We start from the raw sequence: 17,089 nt of genomic DNA, 5'->3' as shown, positions 1-17,089 counted from the left end.
TGTAGGCCCACCAGCCTCCTGCAGAGCTCTCTCCACACAGTCACCTGGGAGAGCTGGAAAGGAACTACTTTATCCACCTGCTGCTGCAGAGAGGCTCAGCCCGTATCTCTGAGCCCAGGGCCTCTGGAAGGTATGCAGGCCTCCTAGTTCACTGGCAGCCCCAGGACCCCCTTGGCCTGAGGGAACAGGGTTAGAATCACTCAGGCACCTCTGGGCTCCCTGATTTGCTTCAGCCCTGGCCTCTCTGCCCATAATCTGCCACTTCCCCCAGGAACTTTGTGCCAAAAAGTCCTTGCAAGGGGATTTATTACTGGGTCCTCTCCCCTGGGTCTCTCTCTGAGGGATCTGGGTCCAGACAGATGACAGGGTGAGAGGGCTGTTCTCCTGAGAGCATGGAGCCAGGCCAACCCAAGCCTGGTGCCCAGGCCCCGCCTCCTAAGGCGGCCTGTGCCCGCAGAGCCCAGCAGCTTCCCGAGCCGGGTGCCAGTGCCTGCCCGCCCCTCTCCCTAGCTCTTCTTGGCCTCCTGCTCCCTGCGCCGGAGCTTCTCACGCTGCCGTGCAGCCTTCTCCTGGGCCTTGCGCTCCTTCTCGGCAGCCGCCGCCAGCTCCTTCAATTTCCGCTTCACCAGCGCCCGATCATGCGAGTTGCTGAGCCCCAGACTCTGGGGGAGGGATCCAAGGGTGAAGTGAAGAGCCCCACACCTGGCCAACCCCACGCCCAGGGTTCTCTGTGGCCCAGGTGTATTTTCGCTGGAGCTCTGCCAGCCCTCAGCCTCCACCTCCCAAGCTTGCTGATGGATCAGGACCCTCAGGGCAAAAATTTGGAATGGGAGTGGCTAGGAGAGATGAGGGTAAATGGTGCAGGGTTCCAGGCCCTTTGCCCCTTCCCCACCCTAATCCTTGGCTCCCATCCCTCAACTCAGGATTTCAGCCTTGGAATAACCCTGCCAGATTCCGTGAGCCCAGAGATAGAAAGTGAGTCTGTCCGAGGTCACACAGCCCGTCAGTAGCTGAGGCCCCTGTTCCAAAGACTTCTCGGGGACTCTCCTCACCATTGCTTCCCCAAGCAACTAAGCAGACGGTGCAAAACCAGCCAGAAACCCCAGAACAGAGATCAGAGCACAACCTCTGACACCCTCCCTCCCTCCCCCTACTTGCCTCCCACAACCACCAGCCTCCAAGATTTTTAGTCTTAGAGATGAAGCCTCCAAAATTCAGATGAGATGACCAGAGGAGGCTCATTAGAGTCAAGAGTCAGATGATAGGCTAGTCCTCAAGGTCAGAGGTCAACCTGAAGACTTTGGCTGGAGCTTGAAGGTCAGACTGAGGAATTGGACTGGAGTCAAGACTGGGAGGGAATCCATGCTAGAGAGCAAAGATCAAGGATCTTGCCTAGAGGTCAGAGGTCAGGGCAGTGGTCTTAAAGGGAATGGAAAGGTCAGGATGAGGGGATCCCAATCCTTGAAGGCTGCCTCAGGGATCCAACTGGGTGGTGGTCCCCCCACCCCAACCCACCTTCAGTTTGCTTCCATCCAGCTGCAGTAACTGCGGCCCATCTACCTGCCGCGCAGCGAACTCAGCAGCATACTGCTCCAGGTTGAGGCTCTGCAGCCACTGGCCCACCTGCTGACTGGTCCAGTGGTAGACGGTGGGAAGAGGCTCATCCAGAAACTGGGGTGGAGACCAGGGAGAGTGAGGGGGCAGGGTGTGCCCTGTGGCCCACACACCTGGCTGTGTCAGAGGTCAGGGCCTGCTTACCTCATCGGAAGACTGGGACAGAGTGTGGTAGGGGTAGGAACACTTGGCCGCCTGCCGGGGACCACTTGGGATCTTGGGGCTGCTGCTGGGGGGTGTGGAATCATCACTCAGGGTGGATTCCTAGATGGAAAGGGGGCATACTGCTGAGGAGAGAGCTCACCTCAAGACCAAGGCAGCAACCCACAACCTACCATCCCCATTCAAATGGAGCTGAAGTCCAGGACCAGGCACCAAGAGTTTCTCAGGGCCCTTGGATGTGAACCAGGAGCTGGGCAGGCACACAGAGCAAGGCTGCAGGGCTAGAACTGAGCAGTTAGCGGGAATGGAGGTCACGCTGCTGTCCCTTCCTTGACAGCTGACCGGGATTTCCCCGGGCTGGGTCTCCTGCCTTGAGCCTCTCCAGCATGGCCTCCAGCACCCTGGCTTATAAAAACCTGGTTAGATGTCATGTCTTCACTGGACTCTGAGCTATACGAGTGTCTGGGTTGTGTCTGTTCACCAGGGCCCAGCACAATGGAAGAAAGGGAGGGAGGATGTGGGAGAGGGACCCTTTCTCCCCTGAATGTACAGTTTTCTGATCTTCTCTGACCCGGCTGCACACAGGAACAGAATCACAGAACAAGCACAGGGCTGGGGGTCATTAGAGCCTGGCATCTAAATCCAGTTGAGTCTGTAGGCAATTCCCTTCAGTCTCAGCCTGCATTTGCCCATCTGTACAAGATGAGCTTCCCTGGTGGCTCAGCTGGTAAAGAATCTGCCTCCCATTCGGGAGACCTGGGTTCAATCCCTGGGCTGGGAAGATCCCCTGGAGAAGGGAATGGCTACCCACTCCAGGATTCTGGCCTAGGGAATTCCATGAACTGTACAGACCATGGAGTCGTAAAGAGTCAGACACAACTGAGTGACTTTCACTTCACTTCACTTCACAATAGGGATGAGTGTGCCTGCCCTCCCTACTTCACTGAACGTTTATGAGGATAAACAAAAATGCTTTTGGAGCTTTGTAGGCCACAGAATCCTAGTGAACATAAATAGGTGCTCATTGTTGCTTCTGTTCCTTGGTCTCACTTCACCCACAGGGTTGTGAACTTTCCAAGCACTAGCTAGGTTGCGGTCCTATTCATCTCTGTTCCCCCCAGCCTCACTGTACCGCACGTAGGCCAGCTCCTAATACAGGATGTGGAGTCAGAACTGAGTCAGGCAGAAGAGTTAGCAGGAATAGAGGAGCCCTCAGGCTGGGTGTGTACTAGGGGATCATAATGCTCGGTTATGTGTGTTGAATGGAGACAGCAATGAATGAGTCAACAAAGGAACCACTCGGCATACGAACAAGTGAACAAGTGAATGCCTGAACTCAGAGACTGGATGAATTAATGATCGTCGAATGGCTCCTTGGATGGACAGATGGACTCTGGGAATGCCTGGATCCAGGCCCAAGCCAGGGTGAAGTATGTCCTCATGTCACCTGAGTCTGGGGGCCAGGATGGAGGCCAGAAGGCCATGGACTCACCTGAGAAGCTGACTTCTTAGGGCTGAAACCCTCGCGTTTAGGGGAGCAGGACGGGGAGGTGGTGCTGCCAGAAGATGCGGAGCCCTTGCCACTGTCTGTGAACCAGGAAAAGGGCAGGAACGGGGAGCCCCCTGACCTGCTGGACCCCTCCACCGACTCCCTGCAGAGAGAGTACGCTGCATGGGTGCAGGCACCAAGGAGAGGGCTGGAACCACGGGGAGTTACGGGCAGAAGCTGTGGCTGAGGGGCTGTGGGTACCTCTCACCTGCTGCCCATGGACAGACGGTTGCTGCCCTTCTCCTTCCGGCTCTTGCTAGTGGATGCTCGGCGTAAGGTGACCCTGTGGGGAGGGCAAAGGGGAGTGCAACAGTGCTGCCCATCGTGCTACCCAATCCCCAAGCCTCAAGCCTTTGTTTCTGGTCACTCACCCCAGGTCCAGGAACTTTCGGCGAGTCTTCTTATCCAGGCCAATGGTAGGGCTGGCGGGCTCAGGTGGGCTGGCATCCCGGCTGTCATCTTTCAAGGAAGAAAAGGAAGGAAATAGCCTATGTGGTGGCTTGTGTGCCTCTTTCAACTTCCAATAAGGTGATAGAAATTCTCTTGACTTAGAATCAGGCAACCTTACTCTAATGCCTTTCACTAGCTGTGTGACCTAGGACAAGTCACTACCTCTCTGAGCTTCCTGCGTCTTAAATATGGGGCTAATAACACTGCCTGTTTCATGAGACCTAATAGGATGAGATAGTGAAGGACAGGGAAGCCTGGCATGCTGCAGTCCATGGGGTTGCAAAGAGTGGCACACGACTGAGCGACTGAACTGAACTGAATAAGATGTTTATGAAAGCCTTATACAAACCATAAACCACTCTAGAAAGTAGGGATCGCTACTCTTTACTGTTAATTTTATCTTGGCCAACTTGTAACCAACCTTCTAATCTTGGCTCACATGTCACTTCCTCAAGAAGCCTTGCAGGAGGCTCCTAACTGCTCCCAGGATGTTTTCAGCCTGATAAATGTCCTTCCGCCCTGCGTTCCCTTTCTCGAATAGCACTCAATACACCTTGTACCTACCTATACATTTCATTAAGGGATTGCTTCCCCTCAAACTATAAGGAATTATTTGACTGCTTCCCCTAGAACTTACAAGCCTCGCGAGGAGGAGGACAGCATCTGCTTGTTCTTTTGTGTGTCCCAGTGCCCAGACAGTGTCTGGCACACATTAAGGCTCTCTGGAAATAAATGAATGAACCGTGGTCTTTATTCCCCACCTCCCCTGAGCCACCCGGTGCCAAACCCGAGGTCCGGCCAAGAGCTTCGGTGCCCAAAGGAGTGCTTGCCGGCAGGGGGCGCCACGCCGGCCGCTGCTCACCTTCGCTGTGCAGCTCGGCGCGAGGGTGGCGGCGCACGAAGCTGGGCGAGCTGTCGGACGAAGCAGCGGAGCGGGGCGGCGAGCCGGAGGCGGCGGCCAGACCCTCGTGCGAGGCGGTGTTGTGCAGGGGCCGGTAGCGTGCGAGCGGTGAGGGCGGCGGCTCGTCCTCGTCCAGGCTGCGCCGCAATCCCGGGGGCTCCAGGCAGAAGGAGCCCCCAGCTGGGGACCCGGGGCCCGAGTGCAGAGGCGAGCGCAGCCGGTGCAGGGGGCTCCCGCAGCCGTCGGTTCCCTGGAGGAGGGGCAGCTGCTCACCGCCTACCCTCTTCCCCTCTTCCCGGAGGGGAGCCCGGGCTCCTGCCGCCCTGGGCCGAGCGGTGGCTGGGCAGCGAGCAGTGAGAGATGGAATTTCTGGTCACAGAGGCAGGGGCTGCATCGGGCCTCCACTTACTAACTGTGTGACTTTGTTAGTGAACCTCTTAGAGCTTCAGTTTCCCCGTCTGGAAAATGGGGTAATACCTTGCTTGAAAGGATGAAATGAGCCAGAATTGAACTGCACAAACTAGTATTTGTCAGCCTTATGTGAGAAGTCTAGGGGTGTGGTTCCCCTGGAAGAGTGGTTTGGAGGGATTATCCAGGGGCAAGAAGAGGCAAGAAGGGTGGGTAGGGTATGGTGATTGAGGGGATTGTCCCAACCTTGCCTCCAGGCCCATCGGAGCCTTCACCATCCTCTGCAGAGCTGGCACTGTCCCGAAGCCTGGAGCGAGAGGGCCGGTGTCTCCGGCCCTTGGCCAGTAGTTGGGCCCGGGCCTTGTGTAAACTGCTGTCCAGTCTGACGGTTTCTGGCACTGCCAAGTCCAGGTCTGCAAACCAGGGAAGAGGGACAGAGACCAGATACATAAGGACAGCACGCCCAGAGGCCTGCCTCAAGTGGCCCCCTGCACGCACACTCAGGCATTCAACAATGTCTCCGAGTATTGGGCACTGGTAGTCCAATGAGATGGAAAACCGAGTCTCTCACAGTCTCCCAGGGAGCTGGAGATGTCAGCTTGTAAATACAATGTGTGATAGACCCTCTCACAGGCACAGAGGGCAGGATTGTCCTGTTTGGAGGAGGAAACACCAAAGCTGGGTCTTCAGGTCTGTCTGGGAGTTTACAAGAGAGGGGGCTGGCAAAACTGGTGGAGGCTGGCAAAACTGGCATATGCTATGCTGAGAGGAAGGGAAGCTGGGGGCAGGACGCCTCCAGAGCAATGAGAGGGCAGGTTTGTGGAGGGGAGGACTGGAAGATGAGGCTGGAGAGAGCACAGTTGTAATGGCTATCACGGAAGAAGTGCCAACTAGGTGTCAGAATGTACATTCATCACCTTGTCTACCCAGAACAACCCACAGGCTAGGGATAGCTTTTATTCCCATTTCACAGCTAAGCAAACTGAGGATCAGAGAGGTCAAGTCTCATGCCTGAGGCCCACAGCTAGCAACAGTCTGGGATTTGAGCCTGGCTAGTCTAGCTCTGGCTCCAGGTGGTGCAGTGATAAAGAATTCACCTGCCAATGTAGGAGACACAAAAGACACAGTTTCAGTCCCTGGGTTGGCAAGATCCTCTGGAGGAGGGACTGGCAACCCACTACAGTATTCTTGCCTGGAAAATTCCATGGACAGAAGAGCCTGGTGGGCTACAGTCCATGGGATCGCACAGAGTTGGACATGAGCAACTGAGCACACTCACACAGTCTTGCTCGAGAGACTGGCCCTGCTGGGGATGCTGGCTTTCTGTGCCAGGCTCAGGGTCACACTCAGAGACAGCACTGCTGAGCAGCTAGATGACTTGCAGTTAACTAGAGGGAGCCCTAGGAGCCAGTGGCAAAGAGGAGAGCCCACATGGCTCAGGGCTAGGTCCTGGATGAGGACAATGTGGAAGAGTAGGCAAACCTAACAGATTACGCATCAACCCTACAGCTCCGAGCTTCACTTTCCTTTTGAGCTTCACTTTCCGTTTGTTCCACCCTAGAATACAGACTTCCTTCTGCAGTGTCGCTGAGTTTCTCCAGGCAGAAAGAGTCCTTCCCAGACCATCATGGCTTAAGACCTTTCTTCACCACTCCACCCTCCGGGATCTCAGGGACCCCATCCAATCACTCCTGCCTGCCCTGCTTTGCCTGCTCCTCTTTCTCTTGTCTGTGCTATGCTAATGCTATGCTAAGTCACTTCAGTCATGTCCGACTCTGTGTGACCCCATAGACGGCAGCCCACCAGGCTCTCCCGTCCCTGGGATTCTCCAGGCAAGAACACTGGAGTGGGTTGCCATTTCCTTCCCCAACGCATGAAAGTGAAAAGTGAAAGTGAAGTCGCTCAGTCATGTCTGACTCTTAGCGACCCCATGGACTGCAGCCTACCAGGCTCCTCCATCCATGGGATTTTCCAGGCCAAAGTACTGGAGTGGGGTGCCATCGCCTTCTCTGTCTCTTGTCTGTAGACACCCCTTAAATCACCCCGGTGGCTGAACTACCACCTATATCTATTTCCAGCTCTGATTCCTCCCCTGAATTCCAAGTCTGAGCACCTCAACACCTGCCACATCTAAAGCACCCGGCACCTCAAACTCAGTCCATCAAACGAATGCACCACCTTGCCTCTGTCCCTGGCTCTGTGAAAGACCCCATTGTCTACCCAGTTGCCCTCTCAGACCTAGTGAAGTGAGTGAAAGTCACTCAGTCGTTCCCGACTCTCTGTGACCCCCTGGACTATACAGTCCATGGAATTCTCTAGGCCAGAATACTGGAGTGGGTAGCCTTTCCCTTCTCCAGGGGATCTTCCCAACCCAGGGGTTGAAGCCAGGTCTCCCACACTGCAGGCTAATTCTTTACCAGCTGAGCCACAAGGGAAGCCCTCTCAGAGCTAGACCCAGTTGGTAATTCATGGGTCCAGCTCCCTACTTGACACTTCCACCTGGATGTCCAATGGACATCTTCAATGTATATGTTACAATTGGACTCCTGACGTCCTCACCCCTCAAGCTGCCCAGTCTGCCCATCTTGATGAGTGACAGCTCCATTCTTCCAGCTGCTAAGGCCAAACCGTGGAGTCACCCTGGATTCCTCCCTCTCCCTCCTGCCCTACAAACTGATCCAACCACAATTCCTGTTAGCTCTACTTTGGAAATATATCTAAACATGCTGAGATATTTTTGGTGAAATGACATGATGTTTTGGATTAGGTTCAAAATAATCCAGGAAACTAGGAGGGAAGAGAGGAAGGGGATGTAGATGAAACAAGACTGTCCATGAGCTGATGATACTTGAGGCTGAGTGATACATACATAAGTGTATGACGGGGTACTTTGTGCTAGTCTCTACTTTTGATTTCCCGCCATAAAATATTGTGTATATGTGTCTTTGTATACACACACTTACATACATGCCTACATGTGGGGAGAAAGAGGAGGGGAGAGGAAAGGAGTAGGAGAACACACAGATCCCTGGTCTAGGTCACCATCACCTCTTGACTCACTGTTACAGATCCTCCCAGCTAGTCTTCCCGCTGCTTCCCTTTCCCATTTACAGTCTATTTCCAACCCAGCAGCCAGTGATCCTGATAAAACATGTCAGCTCGTGTTACTCCTCCCTCCACTCAGAACCTCCACTGACTTCCATCTCACACAGGAAGAAGCTGAGTTCTCAGCGTGGCCTTTAGACTCAGGCTGTTCAGAGACGCTCTACCTCTTTGTCCCTCTGCTCCAGTCACCCTGGTTCTTCCTTATACAAGCTATCCTGCACCTCAGGGCCTTTGCACTTCCCCTTCCCTTTCCTGCAAGGCTCTTGCCATAGATTTCTGCACAGTTCCTTCTTTCAGCTCCTTCAGGCCTCTGCTTAAATGCTTCCTCTCACTGAGAGACCACTCAATTTAGAATATCCCCAAAACCCACAGCTAAATTTTTTCCTATATCATTTATTATTCTCTGGCATACCATATATGTTATTTAGTTTATTGTCTCTCTCCACCTATCAAAATCTCAGCTCCATGAAAGCAGATGTTTCTCTATTTTGTTCATTGCACTAACAGGCATAGAACATTGTGTGTGTGACAGTGTGTGTGTGTGTGTGTGTGTGTACAAGTGTCCTAAGTGTTTTATAACTACTAGCTCATTTAAACCTCCCCACCCAAGGAGACTCCAGGAATTCTCAGGGCAGCCTTAATTTGCCTGAGGGTATAGGGCTGGAAAAGCTATGACAAACCTAGACAGCATATTACAAAAGAGAGACATTACTTTGCTGACAAAGGTCCATCTAGTCAAAGCTATGATTTTTCATGTATGGATGTTAGAGTTGTACCATAAAGAAAGCTGAGTGCAGAGGAATTGATGCTTTTGAACTGTGATATTGGAGAAGACTCTTAAGAGTCCCTTGGACTGCAAGGAGATCCAACCAGTCAAGCCTAAAGGAAATTAATCTTGAATATTCATTGGAAGGACTGATGCTGAAGCTGAAGCTCCAATACTTTGGCCACCTGATGCGAAGAACTGACTCATTTTAAAAGATCCTGATGCAGGGAAAGATTGAAGGAAGGAGGAAAAGGGGATGACAGAGGATGAGATGGTTGGATGGCATCACTGACTCGATGGACATGAGTTTGAGCAGGCTCCGGGAGTTGGTGATGGACAAGGAGGCCTGGCATGCTGCAGTCCATGGGGTCACAAAAAGTTGGACACAACTGAATGACTGAACTGAGGTGCAGAGCAAGCCAGGGTTATAGGCAGTCTGGCTCCAGAGGGTCAGCGAGTAATTACCAAGCCCTCCCTACCTCCTCTGAGGCAGAGATAGAGAGACTTGTGAATTCAATCCCTTAGTTTACAGGCACTTACTCTCCTCAGAGAGCAAAGTTTGGCCCAGAGTGCAGAGGGAGCAAGGACAGTAGAAAGGACTGCTGGTAGGCAGCTGATGAGCACCCTCAACCAGTCCAGTGTTAGCTGGTATCCACTGCCCTGGGCCAAGGAGAATGGCCCTCTGCACCTGAATCTGGGCCACGTCAAACCAGGGTCACCTTACTGTGGAGGGTCTAGGGAGCAAAGGGACTCCTAAGGGGCTTGGGGATTTCCAAGGCAAGATGGGGCCAGCTTCTCTCCTGGTGCCTTGCTCTACCAGGCCCCTCTCACCTCCTTCCATCCCTCCTTCCATCTCTCTCTCCCTCTCCCTCTCCCCCTGGGAGTTAGCCAGCCCAGGGCTGTGGGAAGTCATGAATATTTCATCACCTTTCTCTTCAGGAAACCGGCCAGGCTGGCAGCTACCTCAGCAGGTTGGGGAGAAGGAAAACAGGAAGGGTTGGGCTGGGGTTGGTGTCTGAAAAGCCTAAGGAAGGGGGAGTTCATCTCTGCCAGGCCGGGAGTCAGGCTGGACCTGGGTGAGGATGGACAGATTCAGAGTCTGAGGCCCAGAGACTGTTTGAGGCTAGGGGAGTCCCTAAGGCAAAGCTTTCATGCACAGGCCCCAGGGAGGCCAGGGCAGGAAGCAGTTCCTCAGAAGCCAGGAGGCAGCAGTTCCAGGCATCGCCAGGATCTGCAGCAGCCGCAGGGGAGAGTCAGTTGAGCAGAGCGGGAGGAAAAGGAAGGGCAAGGCAGGTAGAGATGAGGAGAGGCAGGGGAGGAGACGCTGGAGGCCCTATGGCATTCCACACCTAGGAGCCTTTCCCGGCTTGAGAGCCCTGATGGCTGTGTACATGACAGAGCTTTCTGCTTCCACCTCTCCCGCTGTGTTCCTCCACCTTCTTTTGCTCACTGACTCCTCCACTGAATCCAGCCGGGAAACGACCTTTCCACCCCGGTGCATGCTGGGAACTCAGTCCTCTCAGTGGTCTTTCTCTAATCCACACAATAAAAAGACTGCAGGAGGCAAATAATAGGGTGTGTGTGTGGGAGTCCACGCATCTCAGAACAGAGGGGGTCGGTCCTGGGTGCCCCGGGAGTGTAGATGCTAAGTGTGTTATGCATTTTTTATTTTCCTGCACATCATGTAGATGAAGTCCCTTATTTATGGGACTTGGAGGCAACCTGTGTTGCTTCTGCTGGGGAATCCTGGTATACAGCACAGTGACTGCCAGTAGGGAGTTGGGCAGTCTGGAGTTCTTGTCCCAGCTCTGCCACTAAACTGCCGTGTGATCTTTAAAGCCAGTCACTGCAGCGCTCTGTGTCCTAGGCTTAATGTCTGCTATATGGGTACACTTCTCAGGATTATTGTGGGGTTAAAGTGATATACCCCCTTCATGGATCACAGCTTTGTCATGACAAACGGGCTTGTGTAACTCAGTGATGCTATGAGCCATGCTGTGCAGGGCTACTCAAGATGGACAGGTCATTGTGAAGAGTTCTGACAAAACGTGGTCCTGAAATGGTATGGACCTAACAGAAGCAGAAGAGATTAAGAAGAGGTGGCAAGAACACACTGAAGAACTACACAAAAAAAGGTCTTAATGACCTAGATAACCACAATGGTGTGGTCACTCACATACAGCCAGACATCCTGGAATGTGAAGTCAAATGGGCCTTAGGAAGCATTACTATGAACAAAGCTAGTGGAGGTGATGGAATTCCAGCTGAGCTGTTTAAAATCTTAAAGATGATGCTGTTAAAGTGCTTCACTCAATATGTCAGCAAATTTGGAAAACTCAGCAGTGGTTACAGAGTGACCTCTGGAAAAGGTCAGTTTTCATTCTAATCCCAAAGAAGCACAATGCCAAAGAATGTTCAAACTAATTATTGTAAAATTGTGCTCAATTCATATGCTAGCAAGGTTATACTCAAAATCCTTCAGTACTACATGAACCAAGAACTTCCAGATGCACAAGCTGGGTTTAGAAAAGGCAGAGGAACCAGAGATCAAATTACCAACTTTCTTTGGATCATGGAGAAAGCAAGGGAATTCCAGAAAAACATCTACTTCTGTTTCACTGACTACACTAAAGCCTTTGACTGTGTGGATCACAACAAACTGAAAAATTCTTAAAGAGATGGGAATACCAGACCACCTCACTTGCCTCCTGAGAAACCTGTACGTGGGTCAAGAAGCAACAGTTAGAACCAGACATGGAACAACCGACTGGTTCAAAATTAGAAAAGGAGTACGACAAAGCTGTATATTATCACCCTGCTTATTTAACTTCTGTGCAGAGTACATCATGTGAAATCCAGGCTGGATGAATCACAAGCTGGAGTCAAGATTGTGGAGAGACATGTCAACAATGTCGGATATGCAGATGATACCATTCTGATGGCAGAAAGTCAAGAGGAACTAAAGAGTCTCTTGGTGAGGGTCAAAGAGGAGAGTGAAAAAGCCGGCTTGAAACTCAACATTCAAAAAACTAAGATCATGGCATCTGGTCCCGTCACTTCATGGCAAATAAAAGGGGAAAAAGTGGAAACAGTGACAGATTTTATTTTCTTGGGCTCCAAAATCATTGCAGACAATGACTGCAGCCATGAAATTAAAAGATACTTGCTTCTTGGAAGGAAAGCTTTGACAAAACTAGACAGCATATTAAAAAGCAGAGATATCACTTTGCCCACAAAGATCTGCATAGTCAAAGCTATGGCTTGTCCAGTAGTCATGCACAGATGTGAGAGTTGGACCATAAAGAAGGCTGAGTGCCAAAGAATTGATGCTTTTGTTTGTTTGTTTGTTTGTTTTTTAGAATTGATGCTTTTGAATTGTGATACTGGAGAAGACTTTTGAGAGTCCCTTGGACTGCAAGGAGATCAAACTAATCAATCCTAAAGGAAATCAACCCTGAATATTTATTTGAAGGACTGATGCTGAAGCTGAAACTCCAGTACTTTGGACACCTGATGTGACGAGCTGACTCATTGGAAAAGACCCTGATGATGGGAAAGATTTAAGGCAAAATGAGAAGCAGGTGGCAGAGGATGAGATGGTTAGATTGTATCACCAACTGAATCTATACAAACTCCGGGAGATGGTAAAGGACAGGAAAGCCTGGTGTACTGCAGTTGATGGGGTTACACAGTGTTGGAGAGGAGGTAGTGACTGAATAACAACAACAACAGACGGGATACAGGGCATGTGACATGGTGGTGCTAGCCTAGTACTGGCATGAGCCAAGCACTTAATAAATGGGGACCCTTATTATCATCACTGTTGTAATTGGATATCTACTCAGATAGTGGTGACAAAGATTCAGACTTTAAGGCCAAAATACACGCACACTGAAGTCCCCAGGACTGTCCCTCCCTCAAAACCTCTTAGCCTTGGCTAGAGATAGAGTCAAAGAGTACTTACCAAAAACCTCATCCACAGGTTCTCGGAGCTTTGAAGAAGCCATGACTCGAGAGAGCTGGGAGAACAAGAGAGAGAGGAAAAAGAACCATGGATAAGAAGGAAATAGACCACAGTTGGTGGAGGTAAGGGAGCTGCCAATGGCTACCTGCTCCTGGCCTTCTAGATCCTCACCTTCCCTTACAACTCTTCCTCCAGCCCCTTGAAGAGAAACCATCTGAACCGTACCCCAGATGGTGGGCTTGGGCAGGAGACAGAAGCAAGTCCAAGGTGCAGACAACAGGCTCTCCCACGACCCCAATCCGAGCTGATTTGCCTCCACACAGGTCACTGAACATCTCCCCTTCACCGTCCTGAGCCTTTCCATCATTAGCATTTTCTTAAAACATTTAATTATCATAAACTGTCCAACATCAGATCTGGGAGAAATCTTGCAGACTATTAAATCCAATCCTCTCATTTTACAAATAAAGAAACAGATGGGAGAATGATTGACCTAAGATCACATAATAAGTTATGGCAAAATCAGAACCAGAACCCAGGTTCTTCCATCTACTCATCTACCTACCTCCCTACTTATCTGTGCATCTCTTGCCTATTCACCCATTCATTCAGTCAGTCATCCACCATTCACCCTATTCAACCGTCTACACATTTTTACATCTATCAATTTGTACCATCCACTCAGCCATTTTCCCACCCATCACCCAGTCCTGCCTCCCTCCACTGGCATCACTGGTGCAGTCGCCACCTGTCTTTCTGAACATGAGCTGTTCAGGAAGCTGGCATCATCAGCAGGGCCTCTGTTCTTAACAAACTCACAGTTCTCACAGTTCTAGACAGACTCACAGATGCAGAAGGGTATAAAGAGTACCCACAGCAGAACAGTGGACAGCCAAATCTCTATGATGCATCATGCATGTTCTGGCAAGAAGTTGGATAGATAGGGGTTTTGTTTTGTTTATAGGATGTAGGAAAGGAAGGGCAGGTGGGGAAGCAGGATATATGTAGCTGAAACAGTTTGGGCAGGCTTCCTAGCAGACATAGGATTGCAGCATCCCTAAACCAAGGCCTGGGTGTTAGAGAGGCGGGTGGATAGCAGATGAGGGGAGAAAGAAGAAGCTCAGGGTCAGGACCACACTACACGGCTGGGCCATGATCTCCAATTATTTCTAACTCTCAGGTCCCCACGAGAAGGGCAGAGCACCGGATTGGACCATACGTTTGAAACATTCTAGGAAAGCTAGAACACATGCCTGCTGGGTTATTTTCCAACTCTCCTCTTCTGTTATCACATAGATATCATCTCACTGCATGCTGGCCAGGCTTGGGATTCTTAGTATCCCCACTTTACAGATGGGAAAACTGAGATGCAAGAGGTAAGAGGCTGAATGCAATCTTGATCCCTTCAGCTCTATCCTGGAGCTTTGAAACCAACTCATAAGGAAAGAACACTGCTGGGAGAAGGCACAGGATGGATAGAGTAGGGGAATTGATTCATACTCACTAAGACCCGGTATGTCCACCCCAGGTTCCATGGACACTTGGGGCTACAAGCAGGAAATGAAGTGTAAGAAGGGGCCAGGGATATGGAGCCTCCAAGAACTCTCTTCCATTTTTGAACTCTGGGTGCTAGTAACAAAGAAGTTCTAGACCTCCTCTTCCTGTCCTGAAGGCAGATGGGAAAAGAGGCTGCACCAAAGAATGAACCAGACTCCCTCATCCCGTCGCAAAATCTCATCTGACCAGGACCCAGCTGCCACCTCCACCAGAAAGCTGTCCTAGATAGCCATTACTCCCCTTATTCGTTTATATAATTTCTAAATCCACCCTTCCCTGCCACTAGGAAATGAGTAATTTTTCATACTTCATTGATTCCCTAACTAGGTCACATCTCCCCCACATCAGACAGGAGCTCCTGAGGAGAGGGGCCAGTATTCCCATCAGTAGGGACTCTCTGAAGAGAAGAACTGCCTCTCCCATCAGAATGGAGGCTCCCTGAGCACAGCAGTGCTGCTGCTTCTTTTAGACAACTTGAGAATGGAAAGCCCGCGTGTGTGTGCTCACTCCAGTCATATCTGACTCTGCGACCCTATGGACTGTAGCCTGCCAGGCTCCTCTGTCCATGGGATTCTCCAGGCAAGAATACTAGAGTGGGGTGCCATGCCCTCCTCCAGGGGATCTGCCCGATCCAGGGGTCAAACCCACGTCTCTTATGTCTCCTGCATTGGCAAGCAGGTTCTTTACCACTACTGTCACCTAGGAAGCCAATGCAAAGCCCAAGTGTTCTTTATTCAAGATCCCAGTCTAGGAACGAGACCTTCTTGTGGATGCCACCCTCTTTTAGATACACTCTGGGGTGAGCTGGGGCTTCCAGCTCACACCAGCGCCCAATACATTCTGATTCAGCACAAACTGCTTTCTTTAACAAATAACTCCCTGAGGTATGTATGGGAGGCCTTCCTTGCACTGTCCCATGGGGAACTCTGGGAAGCATGACATCAGGATGTCTCCAGGCCCTTCCTACACCACCTTTCAAAATTGAACCTTACAAAATTAGAGAACCCCGCATTTACACTCCTACAACTCTACATTCTTACACATAAACACACACACACACACACCATACTCACTCACATTCAAACCAGGTAAGCACCTCAAGGTGGAGATGAACTTGTCCTCTGGACACACTGTGGGCTCTAACTCTTGCAGGCCACTCCTTCCTCCCCAAATTTCCCAATTCCCAGAGGAAGAACACCAGGAGGCAGGTGAACTCCAAGTTCCCTGGGACCCAGGGGAAGGAGAAAGAGAAACAAAGTGTGCACAAGTCCTGAAGAGGGAATGGAGTGTAGGACAGAGATGGACAGGTTGGTGGAGTGTTAGTCCATAGAGCTGCAGAGAGGAGGAAGAAAGAGCAAGAAAGAAATGAGCCAGAGAGCAGCAGCAGCAGCAGGGGCAGGGGAAGCAGGAGAGACCGGGCTCCAGCAGCCCTGAGTGAGGCCCTGGGGAGAGGTGGAGAAAGCTGCCAGGAGAGGGGCAGCCCCCAGTGGAGCAGGAAGGAGGAAAGGGGCTCTGGAAGAGGAGAAGGAACCCAAGAGAGAGAAGTGCAACTGAAAAAGCCTGAAGAGGGGTGTTTGGGAGAGGAAGCTAGGGCTCGGGTGGCAGTGTAGAGCTAGAGAAAGTGGTGACCCCCTCTCACAAGGCCCAGGCTGGGGGCACCTGGCAGCACCACTGGAGATGGGGTGGGGTGAGAACAGGGCGTCTTCTGCACCCCAGGGACCTTATGCCCCAATCAGACCCAAGTGGCTACTTCTGTTCAATCCGTCAGTCCAACTCCTCACCAGGCAAGAAGGAGTTAAGCTTCACCCCTCCCCCAACACCAGTTTGTTTTTTTAAATTAATTTCTCCAGGCATCGGGCTGAGGGAGAGGATTAGGGACACAGATCCTATCTCCACCCCCTCCCCTGGCAGCCCAGCACCCTACCTTGGTGCAGCCCCCCGTAGGGGACAAGGGAAGAAAGGTCCTTGTCTCTTGGCCCCATCCAACCCCACTAGGGTTCCCACCACGAGCCCGAGTGACCCCGCGTCCTCTTCCACGTTAGGGATCTTGGGTCCCAATCCCTTACCTCCAGCATCTGTCATCTTCAGCGTCTGGCGCCTCAGAAACCCCTCAGGCCCATGGTGCTTGGGGCGGGGACCAGGTGGGAGAGGGGCAGTGGGGTAGCGGGCTGTCACCCCGGCCGCGGGGGGCTCCGGGCTGGCTCCATCCGCTCCATCCCAGGAATAGGGGTAGGGGTCAGCGAGAGGGGTCCTGGAACCGGAGGAAACGTTGGCGGGGTGGGTATTTCGGAGAGAGAAGGTTTGCAGGAAGCAGGAGGCGAGGCGGGCGGGGCAGGACCGGGAGACCTGACGGGGAGGATGCTCCGTGCGTGTGTGCGTGCGTGTGTGTGTGTGTGTGTGTGTGTGTCTGAGAGAGAGAGAGTGGAGGAGGGGGAGAGAGAGAGAGAGAGAAGGAGAGGAACCGCCTCCCGCCCTGCCAATCCCGGCTGGACGCGGGGGTCCCCCGCCCCGGCAGGCAGATACTCGTAGCGTCGCTTCTGCGGGGATCCGCGGGGGTCCCCAGGGAAGAGCCAACGCGGGGGGCGCGTAGCGGCGAGGTGGGAGACAAAGAAC

General features: G+C 52.0%; 1 protein-coding gene across 1 annotated transcript; it reads right to left on the bottom strand.

The window, feature by feature from the left end:
* Positions 1-275: 275 nt before the first annotated feature.
* SAMD14 (sterile alpha motif domain containing 14) lies at positions 276-17,089 on the bottom strand. The gene is given in 10 exon segments (NM_001105018.1): positions 276-662; positions 1,516-1,671; positions 1,759-1,878; positions 3,269-3,428; positions 3,534-3,608; positions 3,697-3,784; positions 4,638-4,926; positions 5,331-5,497; positions 12,920-12,974; positions 16,543-17,089. Coding segments are annotated over 9 exon segments (1,254 nt in total). The 5' UTR covers positions 12,963-12,974; positions 16,543-17,089; the 3' UTR covers positions 276-506.

This window comes from Bos taurus, chromosome 19 (assembly GCF_002263795.3).
Source record: "Bos taurus isolate L1 Dominette 01449 registration number 42190680 breed Hereford chromosome 19, ARS-UCD2.0, whole genome shotgun sequence".
NCBI lineage: Eukaryota > Metazoa > Chordata > Mammalia > Artiodactyla > Bovidae > Bos > Bos taurus.
Note: the sequence above shows the minus strand (reverse complement) of the source record. Positions and strands in the feature narration are given on the sequence as shown.